We start from the raw sequence: 17,529 nt of genomic DNA, 5'->3' as shown, positions 1-17,529 counted from the left end.
TGAATCTCGCATCCTCATTGGAATCTCCCTCCCGTGTTTAATTCTCAACCAAATCTAGTCCTGTCGTTTAAATATCGCCGTTCATGTTTTGGGGAAATGTGTAGGAGGGAGTACGGCCGCATCCGGCTTTCATAATTATCGGCGAAAATTGTACAAACAAGCACACTGTACATCTACGATCTACAAAAGATTTATTTTGTGAATTTGTGCGGTTGTCATTGATCGTTTTTGGTTCTTAGTACATGTATACCAATCAAATAAATCCATTCTAAACTACATGTGAAACAGTTTCGTTCATGAATGCTGATTATCTAGCTCCAGGCGAGAACACCAGTGGTGAGGTTAAGCCTAAACAGCCTACGAGTGTCGCAACGGCTCTACAGGCCAAGCTTGTCTAATAGTGTCAGTGATGTGAAGAGGGTGTAGGGAGCGGCACATGCGCTGTAAGGAGTATGGTACGAAGTGCCGTGCTCGGGAGACCAGACAGGGCGCACTCACCAGGCATGTGCAGTACACCCATAAGTAATCGGAGAAATTGGTTGCTGGTATCAGCTATCAAACAGTAATACACTCACTCTCTGATCGCTATGGGATAGGTGAATTCATTTGTAGAGTTTTTAGAACTGGGGCCGATTTCTGCAATGTCTGACTTCAGTCAAAATTTGAAATACGATCTTAAAGCTTATTTTTTGGGCTTTAGAAATCAAATTCTGTCCTTCTTATTAATATTGCCTGAAGACAAATGTGTCAAAATTTCATGGGGTTTTCAATTTTGAGAAGTCAGGAAAGGCTTTGTAGTATCGACCCTTAGAGGCTTCAAACGAAAACGTTAAATTCTTGACAAAAATCAGCAAACATGTTAAAGAGAATTTTATGAAATATTCGAAAACTTTATTAAACAATTATTTCCACGTGGATCGACAAGATTGGCAATGTGTCGACTATAGCTATACATGCTCGGCCTTTCCACACAAAGTCTCCGATTACAAAATAGCAGCTCATCTAGTCGACATAATGGATGATAACCTCACCATTATCATTAATCACATTTAATAACATGAGATCATTTCAGGCTGAATGTCATCAACAATGAAAAGTTCAAAAATTAAGAATTCAGAACACAAAATCAATTAAATGCAATCTTTTCCTGTGGCTTAGAATACTATTCTGACAGGAAAGATTGCATGTAAAGTCATCAGTCCTGATGCGCTTTGTAAGATGCATACAGATCCCAACGAGGGAGCATTTATTTATTCAGCTAGGTATATTTTATTTTTTGGAAAAAAATTCAGTTTTCGATTATTACAAAGAAACAACTTAAATTCTATTACACAGAAACAACTTAAATTCTATTATAAAGAAATAACTTAATTTCTGAGTTGTTTTCTTTGCCATCACGATGCTCTTTTAAAGGGGACATTTTTGGTTAAGTTTAATGTTGTACCTTCACTCCAAATTTTGATGGTCAGCATCAGAGGCGTAATCAGTGTTACATAAGCAGTACACATAAACACCGCAGTAGGTGGAAAATAAAATCACGGTTCAAGTTAGCCATCTTTTTTCACACCATAAATCATTTAACGACGAGTGGAATCATTGTATGAAATTCAGGCAAGGCGAAATCACGCTTTGGACCGAGATTTCACGTGATTAGTGACCACGCATCGATCTTATCATTTTGAAGAACATCCATGTTGAGAAGCAAAATTTCGCGTAACATGAACTTTATCGTTCGCGCCCTCTTCACAATGTCCAGGCAGGTCTTCTTCGCCCGTTAAGAACATGCAGCTAAAGGTCACAAATGAACAATGGCCATTAACTGAATCGGCAAACTGTTTTGATCGAGCAAATTTTCTAGCCGAGCCCATTCTTGAATCGTTGTCTATATATAATGTCTGTGTAAGTGGAACATTCACTATATGAAGTAGCTTGATACGTCGGTCAAAACTTGGACATCCCGTCTTCGAAGATGTGCCATTCACTTAACAAGGGTGGCTGGGTGCAAGACATTAATTTTTCACGCAGCGCCCCGCAGATATATTGTGAATTCTTAAAAAAAAGCAAGGTAATATTGAGGCGCATGCCTGGGAGGTAACGGTATCTTAACGGGCGGGGGTGTACAGATGATTACTGATTTTCCGAGTATAAGCGTTTGCGTCATCAAGAAAAAAAATAATTGGCTTCCTTTGTGCATATCACAGGTATATATGTAAATGATTCACCACTTTATTTAAGCGGCTGAAAATGCACTTAAACGTCAAAAAGTCAGAGTTCCTAAGCTGCTTTTGTACGATGTTATACATTCTGTAGCGCAGATCAAATAGAAAAAGCAAGCGTTACAGTAACAATAAATATTAAATAAAAAAACAACAACACATACACACAACAATTAAAACAAATAACATACACAAAAGAGACAAGCTTCGTCTCAATTCTTAACTCGAAGAAAAACCGAGGCTTGTGACATCAACACAATACATTGCTGATGAATAACGAAATCCTAACAAAAACTGAAGTGCTAAAACTAGATTTCCAAACGGCAAGGTGATTTTGACTAGACAGACAACTATTTAAGCAACACATCTGACCATCTTGTTCAGTTGAACGAAACACTCCAACTCTTCATAAATGTCGAAGTATACGTTATTCCACTTCTTTTAACAGCCTTACTACTCTTAGGGGGATGGGCGAAATACATGTACTATACTTTTTTGCATATCTGTTCATTTTCAAAGTTTGTTTTCCAGACGGTACCGTAGTAAATTTTAGACACATGGATGAAATCTATGCAAATACTTTGCTGTAATTATGGACACAGGTAAAACAAAGGAGCTATGGCGAGTTAACATAGGGATTAGTCTCCCATGTTTAACCGGAAGGCATTCCCTTTCCGTAAGATGTATCACAAAATAAGGTATGTACATATCGCCAAACTTCTTCACGCAAGATTGTGTTCACAAAACAGTTTTTTTTAAAAAGATACAAAATTTGGACAGAATCAAACAAGTCCCGTCCACACATTTTGGACAGTTACTATTTTGCAGTCTTTTCGACACAAGCTGAGACTGCAGTTTTTACTGAATGTTTGTTTGAGGACACTGATTCTTTCCCCAAATCTGTTTCACTTACTACATGGTTTACGGGTTTTATACTGTTAGCTTTGGGTTTTCTGATACGAGTGGCGATTCCTCCGCCACGAAAGGAATTTGACAAGCTTGTGGTAAACGTGCCGGTAGACGAACGTCCAAGCTTTCGAAAGGAATGAAACCCTTGTTCCTTACGAAGGGCTCCTAATGTTCCGCCGGAGAGACGCTTGTAAAATCCGTCCACCCACGGGTTGTCATTGTTCCTGGTTTTTCTGAAGTCGACAGACTTAGTTTTAGTGCGTTTGACAGAGTCCGAAATGACAGATCTTGATTCTGTGCCCTCAGAGACAATCGAGGTACACGTTCTCATGTCGTCAGTTTTTGTGGAGCTCACTGAAGGTGAACTTGAAGTTTTGGTGCTTTTGGGGTAAAATCCTTTCCTAGTTAAAAGCGTCTGCATCGCGTCAGCAGTCTTGAAAGGTCGCACGTCAAAAACACGAGGCGACTGTCGGGTAGAGATGTTATAGTGTTTGGGGTGGGTGGAATCAACTATATTGGTCTCGCTGACTTCAGGTTTTCCTACGGTGTGTTTTGGGGATGGCGACCTGTCACGCGATATACCACTAGAACTTGCGGCTCGCCTATTGGTCACTGTCTGACGACGCTTGTTCGCCTTCGCCCGTGACGCTCCCTTCGATAAATCTGTGATGCAGAAGTCAAGTGATGTCTCGGTGATATGAGTGACCGCCATGCCATGTGATTTCACCAAGTGTCTTCTCATCTCGGACCTGTTATAGCTGCAGTATGTGCACATCTTACAACGGTATCTTTTCCAACCAAGATGACGAATCACATGACGTCTGATGTTGGATACATTCGCAAAAGCTTCACCACAGTGGAAGCATTTCAGGTTGTTCTCGTCTATCAGAGCATCGATTATTTTGCTATCCTGACAGAAGTGTCTTCCTCTGTGACCCAAGCTGGGGTTTAATAATAAATACACGATTAGATTTCAGGGTTTCTGTGGGCTGCCCTGGTGTCTTGCCAACCCAGATCTCTTCCACACACTGCATACTGCGGTCACCACCTCCAGAGTTGGCAACAGCACCTAATTCACGTGACACTTCGCTAATATGACGATCAAGCTCTGCTTCTGTCTGTAGTTTTACCTGCATCAGTTCGTCATCTGTCATGTCTACTTTGTTAGCTGTATCACCATCATTCACCTCAGTACCTGACGTTCCTGCCTTTGATTCTTTAGTTTTTCGCACCTCGGGGTTACTGGGCGCTTTGGTTGGTCTATCTGGAACACTAAGTGAATCTTTTGTACCTCCGTCAACCTTCTGTGGACTCAGATGTCGCTGTGATGCAGATCTTGTTCGTCTAGAATCCTCTGAGGCATTAGAAGCAACCTCTTCGTTAGATTCACTTTCGTGTAACTCCGAAGAACTCGTTACAGTCCTGTTGGGTAACCTTTCTCGTCGGTGAAACCGAAAGCGTCGCTCATCTCTACCACATCTGAGTTAGCTGGACTGGTTTGTCGTCTGACACATGGTCTCTTGGGGGATAAAGAAGGCTTTCTACACTGGCCCGTCTTTTTCACACTGTTCACTTGTCTTGGCAGGACTGCTCTGCTTTCTGGATGAGGATCTGCGCTTTCGGCTGATTGGTCTTCGGCCGTACCATCTGTGTTTGACATGGAACATTCCGTTTTCTTCTCAGATATCTGTCCACATGATCGCATAGAGCGTCTGGGCTCTTCTGGAGTATCCACCGGGTCATCTGCCAAAGGTTTGGCCCGAGTGCCTTTCTGCTCCTCGGCATCTTTACCTTCGCTGGCTTCTGAGGAGCTTCTCTGTCGTCGGAGTGCTGACCGTCGTTTCGGGTAACACTGCATCGGCAAAATTATCTACAGAGTTGGAGAGGATTTCACATTTGAAAGAAGAATCTACTGGGCTGGAAGTCATGGTTGACTCCTTATCGTGTTTGGCATTCTTCATATTGCTGTCGTCTTTCACCACGGTATCTTTAGTGCAACATTTGCCACTTCTCAACTTGGAATTTTCACTCTCTTCAGATGAATCTCTCTCATGACTGGCTGAAGTTCTGTCTATCTTCGACGGGCTAAGCTGACGTCTCCTGTTTGATGCCCTGAGTGCCGACATACGTTCCTTTGTAGATTCGGAAACACCAGTAGGTGAGACAGATTTACACACTAAAGAATGCGCTTGCAGGCTTTCCTTCTTGGCAAAAGCTTTTCCACACACGCGACAGGGAGTGATGCTCAGTCCGCTTGCAAACTGAGGTGACTTGGTCACAGTTCTGGAGCATATTGTAACGCTGAATTCTTTTTTGGGCTTCTCTACTGAATTACCTTGTAAGAAGACTAGGCTTGAGGGCTTTGGAAAGATTCTGGACTGCTGTGGATTTTAGGTCAACTTTTGCCGGTTCTGCAAGAGTTTTTCTGACTTTACTACTTATTTTGGGGCTTTTCGCTTGCTGAGCGTTGTTCTTTCCTTTAGTTGGTGATTTCTGATCATTCCCTTTTCAAACTGTTCTTGCTAATTTCCTCGCCATTATCTTCCTTTCGTGAGCCGACTTCACAGTCGGATTTGTGCCGGTTTTGGTCTTTTACCGGGAGAGTGTAAACCAATCTTTTCAGTCTGTTTCTCATTTTGTCCACCTGAGTTTTACTTAGATTGTGAGTCCGCTTCAAATGTCTTGTCAGCCCCCACATGTGCATAAACTTTGTTGCTGCACTTGGGGCATGGATGAACACGTCTCGTCTCACCATGATGCGATCTCATGTGGTAATTCAACGATTTGATCGAAGAATACTGGGTATTACAGACTAAACATGTCTTTGTCTTCATGTTGCAATCTTTATGATCAAATGCAGTTTTCCTAAGGGGTAATAAAAACATTGTTTTAGCCCTTTCTCGCAGGTTCATCCGAGCTTTCGTAGAAACACTGGGCTTAGGTTTAGGTTTTTTCCTTACCCCCCCTCATGTGCTTTTTCCAAGTTTTTCTTAATTCTGTCAGATTTTTCTCTTATCCTCGCAACTTCTTAATAAAGGTTGCTTTGGTTCACTGGCTTCCTTGGGTGAATTTCCTTTTCAGCAAGCGAGCCATTCAGAGATGGGGTCTCTGTGGTGTGTGACGTGTTGAACTGCATCATCCTCAACATCTGATGGATCTACAATGGAGACTCGTACAGCATTAGGGTTGCTGCGAATGGTCTCCTGTCGGATGAAATGTGTTTGTCTCTCCATCTCCTTTCTCTCTACCTTATCTACCACATTGGTGTAGAACTTGTAAGCCTCAGATGTCCCTTCAAAAGTACCTTCTTGCAGCTGTTGGATGGTTTTATCTAACATATTTGTTGCTCCTGTCACTTTGCTTTCATCACCCACCTGTTCTTCACCGGTTGTGATATTACCAAGTGAGGAATGGATTCCATCACCATTTGCGGTTTCTTCAGGGGTCACGGGTTCAACAACAACAACAGTATTGTCCTCACGGCTTCCTTGAGGTAAAGGGATTGTGACCTCAGTGGGGTCTTCGAAGGCATCCAAGCAGTAAACACGCTTGTGAGCTATGAAATTAGGGAGAGACCTGAACAGGCTTCGACACACCTTACACTCAATGATAATGTCACATTCGTCCAAAAGTAGACAACGGACTTCAGATGTTCCGTAATGAATGCCATTGAGAATCTGGTCCACAGTGGATCCGCCACATTTGATGGCTCTGGTGATCATGGAAAAGTCCACTTCCGGCTGTCTTTCCCTGACATATTGTTCTATCTGCAAAACACAAAAAGCAAGAAAGATAAGAAACGAAGGATATTTTCTTGTCAGAACAGCCGTATGTTTCAATCATCCCTGAGTACACCAAAGAGAAATTACACTTAAAGGCTGTGTAATATCAATGCCCTTTCAAATGCAAAACGTCAGCTCCTTACATAACGTAGAAGTCACAAATTTGGTATTTTACAGTAAAACTTCAGCTCAGTACATAAAGCACTGAAGTCGTGAATTTGGTATTTTACAGTAATTAACATCTACATCAGCATCAGCGATGGAACATCTCAATTGGGTCATGGGAATTTATATGGTCAATACATGCAGTACTGAACAAATTTTGTTCAATATTGCTATCCTTGTTTTTGGATGCCGATGCCACCGCTCAAAGTATGACATAAGTAAAAGTAAGCTAAAAAATAAAATTACTTTTTTTGCCAACAATTTTCTTCTTTTCCCACATAAAATTAATCTTCATTTTCAAGTTACATTTGCTTCTCATGGATTGTTTGATGTAAAAGAGCTGTAGTCTGGTAGTGATCACACTATTTATTTGATTTAACTCAAGCAGATTTCACATAAATAACGGTGGCCAGCATTATGGTGGGAGGAAACAGGGCTGTGTGGACCCACAAGCATCTGCAGGTTGGTGGCATGTACCAGCTGAGAGGAAGCCAGCATGAGCTGAACTTGAACTCACACTGACATGGGTGTTGTAAAACATAACCACATTTCTGTGGAAGAACGTAATCTAACATTCTATCAGGTGTTTTTTTTTTTCTTCGTGATATGATTTACAAGAATAAATGCAACACCAGTCAGAAAATCAGGCTTAATGAGGAGGTCAGGAGATTACCTTAGCACTTGTATCTCGGTTTAATATCAAACAATAAATTGTAACGGTTTCTTTCTGAATCACACACCACCTAGGTACAGGTAAATCAGACAACTTTACGCATACACCTTAAGTTAACAAGCAAAAGCCCTCAGATGCTGATAATCCCCCATGGGACGTTTCTATAGTAATACACATAATATGTGGGTATCCATTCAGGAGCTAGCCCAAAGAACAACAAGGAACTCTGTCAAAAGTAAAATCCCCACAGTGAAAAAACATAGTCCCCAGTCTGCCTTGTATGCATACAATGGCCATGTTTACCCCAATTCAATGGAAAAACTCCAAGGAAAAAGCCCTCATGCTAGGTGTGGAAATCAAAAGGCAGAGCTGTTTGAAATTCATGTCCCTGAACAATCTGAGCTGTCAGAATATATACAGGTCAACGTTTTGAAAATGGTCTGAAACTCACTCCTGAGCTGCAATGTGCAGTAGTAAAGCCATGTTTCAATTCAGTATAACAAATCGCTTTGAAAAGATGTCTCATAAGCCATAAAATGAACATGAGAGAGTTGAAAATTTGACAATCCAAAGGAGCGCCTTAGAGCGCAAAAAAAAAACTGAAATAAAGAATCTGGAAAGCGCAACTGAGACACTTGTAATATACATAATATAATTATCAACAGCTTTCATGTATAAAATAGCATAGAACACAATTTGGGGACTTTGGTTAAATTCATCCATCTAAAACACTCCTTGCACCTTTCAAACATCATTGAAAACCATTTTAATTTCATACTTATATACTTTTTTTTTTATTATCTCTGGTGATTTGTGCTGAACGTTGTTTAGGGAATTGGCCTCATGATAACTGACCTGAAACTTCCACTTGAAAGAAAAAGATGTGACAATGCGGATTTTCACACGCCTTTCATGCAACTGTTCATGCTGTTGTGACTTTGTTCAGAGTGAGTGAGTGAGTGATTGGGGTTTAACGTCGTACTCAACAATTTTTCAGTCATATGACGACGAACGAATCCTTAGGGTGCATGTACGTGTAATGTGCCTCCTTGTTGCAGGACGGATTTCCACCGCTCTTTTATTTAGTGCTGCTTCACTGAGACGACTTACCAAAGGCAAGTAAGCCGCCCCGCCCGAGCCATTATACTGATACAGGTCAACCAGTTGTTGCACTATCCCCTTCATGCTGAACGTCAAGCGAGGAAGTTACAACTTCCTCTTTTAAAGTCTTTGGTGTGACTCGATCAAGGATTGATCCTGGATCTACCGGTCCCGAAGCAGGCGCTCTACCAACTGTGCTATCTGGGCCGGTCACTTTGTTCAGAAAAGAGGTTTTCTGTATTATTTCGACATACAGTAGCTCGTGCTTAGTCGTCTATCTCTTGCCTAGCACAAAATAGGGTGTATGAATATATTCAATTTTACATTACCATTCTTCTTGGAATGCACATTACTACAGGGTGTTCAAAAAGGGGCAAGTAGCAGGCTGCAGACAGCTGTCCACTACCATCCCGGCAGCCGCCTACTTTGAATATTCTTACTATCTTACTAAATCAGTAGTAATTGTGACATAATTGCTTTCAATTCAGCTGTCTACTTTTGAACTCTGACCTCCTCCTCCTCCAATTCTAAGTGAAAATCCTGTGTTAGCCACATGACAGACCACCCTACCAAAGCACCATTAAGCAGAATAAGTACAAATATTAATGAGGAAGATGGTGGCTTCTCATTGGACAAGCCTCAAACCTTGCAGGACCATGGGAAGGGCAAAGTTCAATAATGTGATATGTCACTCTTTTTAATCTCTCTTAATGGAAGGTTGCAAAAATCCCAAAATAATGTTTCTAGTTGCTCAAGTCTATGTACATGTGCACCTGTGCCATATGATACACAATACCGCCAAAGTACTCCATTCCAGAGAGGTAAAACAAATGAAATTATTCCAAAGCTCTGGGCAGGACTGCAATGACAAGATTTCTTTCTACAGGGTACAAATACATTTATTTAGGGTGGGAAGGGACATAACTCTGCCAAACATACTGTAGAAGGGGCATTTTGACACTCTGGTCATATGCTTCTTGACACAAAATTGGAACAGTATCTGGAGATATGCCTTGTACATGTAACCAAAATGTTATTCAGGATCACAGATGGGCTTGAACTTATCCTTGGGTGTAATTATTATCAACGTACATGTGTGGTAGGTGTTTCTAGCAAATCAACCATTGTTTCTATTAATTTACTTATCAGCTGTCTAACCATTTTTTCAGAGCTACAAATGGCACCTCTTTCCTTTAGGAGATTCTCAAGTTCACACACATTCAGATTCTCAATCTTCTCTATCATTCCTCTACTCTAAATTGCTTTTTGTGACACATTTTCAGAAGCCCATACTATAGTGAATGTGATCAAATATAGTTGCCTAACATTTTTGACATGTCACATGATACAGCTGGACTTTTTCTGCCTTCAATGATAAAAGAGTTCTAACTTGAAACTATCCAATTCTTCTGAACTGTACTTTATCCTGTTTCCGAGTTTTGATCATTCTCTTTCTCTATTCGCTTTTAACAGTGAGGCAGGAGCAGAACTTCAAAACACAGGAGATATTCAATAAGCAATTTCTTTTGAACAGTAACCAGTTCCAAGGATATATGAAAATACCATACTATAAAAAGTGGAGTATATTGTGAAAGGTTATATTGTATGTATGCTTGGAGTTTTATGCTGTGCTTTTTTTTCATGTGATTTCAGTTGTCATGTGACAACGACAGAATAAGGTTATAAATAGATGTACAAAAAATGAAGAAAGATATCAACAAAAAAATTTTCATTTTTGAGGGAATTTTTAGACTTCTTAATAACATGCCATTCAGAAATAGTATTCCTGCTATGGGTGTCTAACTGCAGCTTTATAGTCCATAAGGTGGACGAGATTATTAATTCAACCTAAAATTGTTTGACTTTGTCCACCTTATTGACTATAAAACTGCCGCTAGACACCATTAGCAGGAAACATTATTTCAATACTATAACTCTCTGCAAAACATTTACTGCGGGTAATCTAATAATTAAACATGAAAAACTCCCGTCATGTAAACACTTTCACACCCATATCTGATGTAGCATTGGAAAATCCCAGCAAAGTTACTCTACATAGCATGCGACCTGAAACGTCATACACACCAGGCAAATCCACTGTTGTGGACAAAAGGGGGTGCTAGTCTATACAATCACTGATTTCAGTTTGGACGAGTACATCAAACTGATGGCAAAAGCGTCTGTTGAAAATAATGTGTTTTGAGCAGTGAAGCATTCAATGGTAGCAGTCTGCTTGTAATCTTCGACACATGACACATTTCTCAGCATGAAATTAACACTGCCGCCAAATGCTGTCATATCGTCTGCAGCACACCGGTTAGTACATATACACGTTCGATCTTTCTGTGCAAATCGTTCGTCATATACTGATTACGCATCACTTTTCTGTGACACCATCACATCACAATAGCTTTCGCCGATGAGAAAATGAAATAAACAATGCAACACTTTGTTGTGTTACACCTGGCATGTAATATCTATCCAGTCATTTTTGTCAGCGAAAACCACACCCCGTTTTATAATGGCCTCTTCCGTTCTATTTACATCACTCGGTGAGCGTTTCGCACACGCACCAAAGGGAGTAACACATGAGATTTACAGTCTTCGATTGTCTTCCTCATGTGTAATATGAAAACAGTCGAGTCTTACAGAATTTGTATCAATTGTCAGAGATATCTGGAACGACATTGTCGATAAACATACTGTAAAGTACTTATTATTCAATGGAATAATTGATTTTCACAGATTTTCTCCAAAAATACTTTCGCGGGAATCAATTTTCGCACAATTAAGAGCATACTGATAAACAAACCTTATAATCTTACAATTTTCCAAGATATAATATGGCCGAAATTATTCCAGCACAGGTGTCATCATGGGTGGCTTTAATCCTTCCTTGTTTCCTGTGGAAACTCATTCTTTCTCAAGCAACACTGTAAGGTTTGCATTGCTTTAAGTTTTTTACCTTCCTCTCTAGCAGGTCAGAAACCGCAAACATTGCCTTAGCTGTCAAACGGCCATTGTGTTTTAGCACACACTTAACAGTTTTTTCGAAGCTCACTCATTGGACCACAGGAAAGACACAGCCAATGGGATAGCGTGTATCAGAGCGACATTCATTAGAAGCCAGCACAAGCTGGTATCTACTTTTCTTTCACTTTACAGGCACAGCGCAGATTGATCAAACTAAAGATGAATAAACTTCCACTTTGTTTTATACCCACCAAGCCTTAGCACCAGAGGTTGTATATATTTAAACCATAATTTCGCTTCCCTGCTGTTAAAAACTTTAGCTGGCTTTTCTTAGCGCAACATCCTTCACCCTGGCAAAGATCTCACTTCGTTTTTACGACTACCTGTAGCACATGATTCAATATTGGATATTTTGTTCGCTGAAATTATTTTTCGTGGTGAATTATTGAAAGCAAATCCGCGAAAATTAAGTACTTCACAGGATACTAGGAATAGAGGACCTGTTTAGCACACCCTATGTAACCTCTCCCTTGAACTAAGTTATGTTACCAGCTATCACTGTTGACGTCACCACAGCAGGTCGCTTAATTTCCGTACTGACCACAGGGGCCTTGAGAAAAACTGTGGTTTAATTTATTTTTATACCTCATGAAGAAAGCTGAGGAGCTTTTTTATGACAATACATATCAGATCTCAACATATCCTCTGTATTAAGAAATAAAAACCAAGCACTTTATGTATCCTTTCCGGTGAATATATGCAGCTTCATCTGCTTCTACTTACCAAGTGATGTACGGAAGTATCAGCCTGTTACTATACATGTGCTACTCCTAAACAGTCGGCAGCCTGAAAATATGAACAAAAGCACTGTAGTCATCTGTTTGTTATGTAACAGACTGCATCAAGTTCAAAGTAATTACAGGTACCTTTAAAGTACATCTTTACACTATTCTACCTGCCATCTCCGCATCTTTTACATTGTTCTACCAGCCATCTCCGCATCTTTTACACTATTCTACCTGCCATCTCCGCATCTTTTACATTGTTCTACCTGCAATCTCCGCATCTTTTACACTGTTCTACCTGCCATCTCTGCATCTTTTACACTGTTCTACCTGCCATCTCTGCATCTTTTACACTATTCTACCTGCCATCTCCGCATCTTTTACATTGTTCTACCTGCCATCTCTGCATCTTTTACACTGTTCCACCTGTCATCTCTGCTCGTGCAGTATAAAATTCTGTATTGTTTCATATACAAGTATTAATTTATACACAAACCAAAAGGCACGTTAATATGTATATATAATATAATAATATATTAATGGACAATGATTTGACTGATATGATTATTTAACTTGTTAAAGAAACCTGAAAAGGTTGAAAAAAGGTGAAAAAGTGTAAACCACTGACCTTCAACAAGAAACTGACAAACTTTCCCACATACTGCGTACAGATATGCACACCATATTGGTAAAAGAAATGTGGAGGAAACATAGACTGCACCAATGCACCCAGAAGTGTCGTCGACCGCTCAATGTCACCAAGGTCACACAGCAGGGAGAGCGAGAGAATCTACATTACAAATTTCCTGTCTAAGGCTGGGTTTGAACCAGACATTTTGAGTAAAATGGAAACGCAGCTTCTCTGAAGGGAGCCCAGATACATAACCATACGCTGTTTGCACACGGAATGGGTAGAGCTGATAACAGCAACCCTGGTATTGTTTTCACGATACTGAGAGTGAAGTACAAGACAGAGGTCTCGAGTTCCTTCAGTAAACATTCAAGCTACAGGTTTACAACTGATAATTATGAATTCGAAATCCTTTTCCAGCAACTCAAGACCTATGAAATTTAAGTTAATGGTCTTGCCTATAAATAACACTATAGTTTGGCAAAGCATACTGTAACTAAAGATGAGTAAATATATGTACATGTGCTGTGGCAGAAGTGAGTGAACTGTATTGTTCTTAGAGTGAGTGAGTGTTTGGGGCTTAACGGCGTACTTAACAATTTTTCAGTGGTATGACGATGGAGGAGTCCTTACACTGCATGTAATGTGCCTCCTTGTTGCAGGATGGATTTCCACCGCTCTTTTATCTAGTGCTGCTTCACTGAGACGCCTTACCGAAGGCAAGTAAGCCACCCTACCCGAGCCATTGTACCGATGCGGGTCAACCAATCGTTGCACTATCCCATTCATGTTGAATGCCAAGCGAGGAAATTACAACTTAGGTGTGACCCGACCCAGGATTGACCCTGGATCTACCTCCTCTTGAAGCTGACGCTTTACCAACTGTGCTATTGGGGCCGCTTATTTAAATCTCAAGAATATGAATTTAGAAACAATTGAGCAAAATATCCAGTTTTTTCAGCTGACATCATCATGAAAAGATGTTTAAAGATGAATATAGTGTTGTATGCACATATGGAATAAAAATTATTGATTATGCCGTCTACAACTGCAGAATTAATTGAATAGCAACAAAATTGTAATGTTACGAAATTTAGACGGTGGTAAGCCTCCCGAAAGTAAAACGTGCTATGAAACATTAGACAGAAACCTTCAGTGGGATCGTGACTGGGGTGGACTTGCGAGGGGATGTGGCTTTGCTGTATGAATGCTGAAATCCATGCAAAAACATGTTTGTCGTGTCTACACCTACTGAAAATGAGAAACGATCTTCATTTGTTGGGTACCTGACCATCCAAATGACATGAAGCTGAAGCTGTTGTTTCTTTATTATCAGGTACTTACAACATTCTCAACATTTTCCTCAACATTCATGTACTTCACACACGACACCAGGCTGTTAGAGTCAGAGGAAAATCCAATCAATTCACATCCGTGTCTTGAAGACTCTGTAAAACAGGTGAGAAACTACATGGGTTACGTGCACAATTCTGTTTTGTTTTGTACCGCTCTTATGAAAGCCGAACAGGAACTAACATTCGGATAGATTTTCCCGAAAGACAGAAAATGTAAAATGGGTCACTTTCACAAGACTTTGTTTATCAATTTTTCTTAACTTTTCTTGTAAATGACGTCCCCTTATGGCACTATAACCCAGAAAAAGTCTTCTATGAAATATGTTACGCAGAAATATTACTTACAAAGTTTAGTGAAAGTGACCCCGGATGCCTAGATACTTTGATACCAGTACAGAGGACCCTTGTTGGCTCAACACAGTCACCGGCTTGAATCCAGCCCATGCTGGTTTGGTTGGAGCAAGTTTATAACCTAGTCAAGGATGGCGCTTTACTCTGATTTCTGTGTCATATTTGTGAAATACCTATAAATATCCAAGCCCTGTGCTTTTCCAGGGTTTTCATTTATAATTTGAGTGGGGGCCTCTGTTGCCCAGGTGGTTATCATGCCAGCACAATTAATGCAATTTCTGTAAGTTCAAGTCCAGCGCACATCAACGTCCTCTGATGGACATGGGAAGGTCCATCAGCAACCTGCACATGTTCGTGGGTTTCTCCTGGGGCTCTGCTCTTTGCTCCCACCATAACGCTGACCGACACTGTACGAGTCAAATTTCTTGTGCATGTGTATGAATGGGCCAACTTTCTTTATAATTTTAATGCGTATATGTGCATTCACATGGATAGCCGAGGGCGTCCCTGGCAAAGGAGTTAGCACGCCAGTGCGGCGCAATGACTAAGGGACGTCTGTCGCAGAAGGGATTAGCATGCCAGTGCGGTGCAATGACTCAAAGACATCTGTGGCCGAGGAGGTTAGCACGCCAGCACGGCACAATGATCCATGAGCCTCTGTAGCCGAGGAGGTTAGCATGCCAGCTCGGCTGCAATGACCCAGGAGCTTCTCACCAATGCGGTCGCTGTGAGTTCAAGTCCAGCTCATGTTGACTTCTTCAGCCTTAAGTGGAAGTTCACCAGCAACCTGTGGATGGTAGTGGGTTTCTCCAGGGCTCTGCCCGATTACCCCCCCCCCCCTTCACTCCCCAATAATACCGGCGACTGTTGTAGGAGTGAATCTTGAGTACCACCAATGAAATAAAAAAATAAACACACAGATTGCCAGATTTATGGGTTGAGGAAACCAGAGCAACCCATTATCCCTAATCCTAAACCTGACTTAAAGCAGTTGCCAAAGCATTCATTCAACCATATTCACATGTGGCGCTTTCTTTAGAATCTAACCAACAACAGCGAGTACTGGGTAGCTGCAGCTGCCTGCACAAATTTGAAAGTGAAACAAAAATTGTGTGCTTTGATCAAGATACAGAATGTTATATCAGTATAGTCTCTATCATGTTCAGTGAAATAATAAACCATTATTGAGTATGCTGAGAATTTATTTGAAGTAAACGTGGCACCATATCCTTTCAGACCAACCTTGAAAGCCGACATCATCCCTAACATGGGCGTTGATATAAATTTAGGATACACATGTGATCGGACAAATGAGCCGTGTTTTTTTATCTTGTGCAACGTTTAATTTCAGGAAAAAATGAACATATGAATACCTTACTATGCAAACTGATTATGGATCTACTTTCTGTGCACGTGATAAACTGCCGAGAAAAAAACGCCAGTGAAAATTTCTGCGTGTATCATCGAGGCATCTCCATTTCAATCAGCTCGAATGCCGGGTGGGCCGTCGCAATTTTCCATCGGAAAAACTTCTTGTTCTGGCTAAAAAACCGATGCCAGTCCCTTCAACTGGATGCATCCTGGTAAAAAACTTCACGTACTTCACTTATACCTACCAATGACGTCAATCAGAGACGCCGTAAGGTAGAAAATCGTGGGAAATCTGTCGAGGTTTTGTGTTCGCTTCCGCCAGCATTCCCCTTCTTCTTCGTGCAGATCTCACCGGGAACTGTGGGTAATATTCACATCCGGGCTCTGTCAGTGTGCACGCGCCTAGAGACGAGCAAACACTTGACACTTTGAGGACGCTTCGTGAGAAAAAAAGTAATACTCTCAGTGAAATTGTGCAGAGTTACTCAAAGCTTTGATGCATTGATTTACCAGGAAACAGTTATTCTTTCTGTGCACGAATAAGCGTCTCCTGAAATTTGACAGCGACTTTGCCTGACGCACATGTCAACAACAACACCATCATTCTTCGTGTACAGCCGGTGTATGCTTTCTGATTTTGTATTTAAACATAGTGTCTAGTCAACATTAACTTACATAGCTTTACACAAGGCTGGGATAACGCAATTAAGAGTATAACTACTTACCTTTCACACAACCTTTTTTTTTCTTTTGTAAACTGCCCCCCTTCTGTCATTTAGTCTGAGATCCAAATTAAATTATGGGTAGGCCTGCCAAATTTCATGAGTCATGCAGCGAGAAGTGAACAACATTAATAAAGTAACAATACGCCCACAATTCCATGCCTTCACTGCCACAAATTTGGCGAAAGTGTAAGTCCAAGTATCATGCTGGCTTGCTTGGTTGTAAGTGGGAAGGTTTGCCAGCAGCCTGTGGATGGTTGTGAGTTTCCTTCGTGCTCTGTCCGGTTTCCTCCCACCATACTGCTTACTGCCGTGGTATAAGTGAAATATTCTTGAGCACGGTGTTAGACACCCATCAAATAAATACATAAATCCAAGTGGGTCAATTATCAATCAAGCCCAGCCAGTTCTCGGTCAGGGTAAAATGCTGTTGATTCAAACTAATGATACTGTGTGTTATTTAAAATGCTATCTCGCAGTTTTTTCCAGGTTCGG

At 40.9% G+C, this 17,529-nt stretch overlaps 1 protein-coding gene across 1 annotated transcript; it reads right to left on the bottom strand.

The window, feature by feature from the left end:
- Positions 1–916: 916 nt before the first annotated feature.
- Positions 917–16,640, bottom strand: LOC135463926 (zinc finger protein 800-like). Its single transcript, XM_064741391.1, has 6 exons — positions 16,558–16,640; positions 14,580–14,683; positions 6,212–6,892; positions 4,770–4,995; positions 4,256–4,479; positions 917–4,077 (listed from the first exon to the last, which is right to left on the bottom strand). The coding sequence occupies exons 2-6, from the start codon at positions 14,607–14,609 to the stop codon at positions 3,034–3,036; spliced, it is 2,205 nt and encodes a 734-aa protein (XP_064597461.1). The 5' UTR covers positions 14,610–14,683; positions 16,558–16,640; the 3' UTR covers positions 917–3,033.
- Positions 16,641–17,529: the final 889 nt, after the last annotated feature.

This window comes from Liolophura sinensis, chromosome 3, assembly GCF_032854445.1.
Source record: "Liolophura sinensis isolate JHLJ2023 chromosome 3, CUHK_Ljap_v2, whole genome shotgun sequence".
NCBI lineage: Eukaryota > Metazoa > Mollusca > Polyplacophora > Chitonida > Chitonidae > Liolophura > Liolophura sinensis.
Note: the sequence above shows the minus strand (reverse complement) of the source record. Positions and strands in the feature narration are given on the sequence as shown.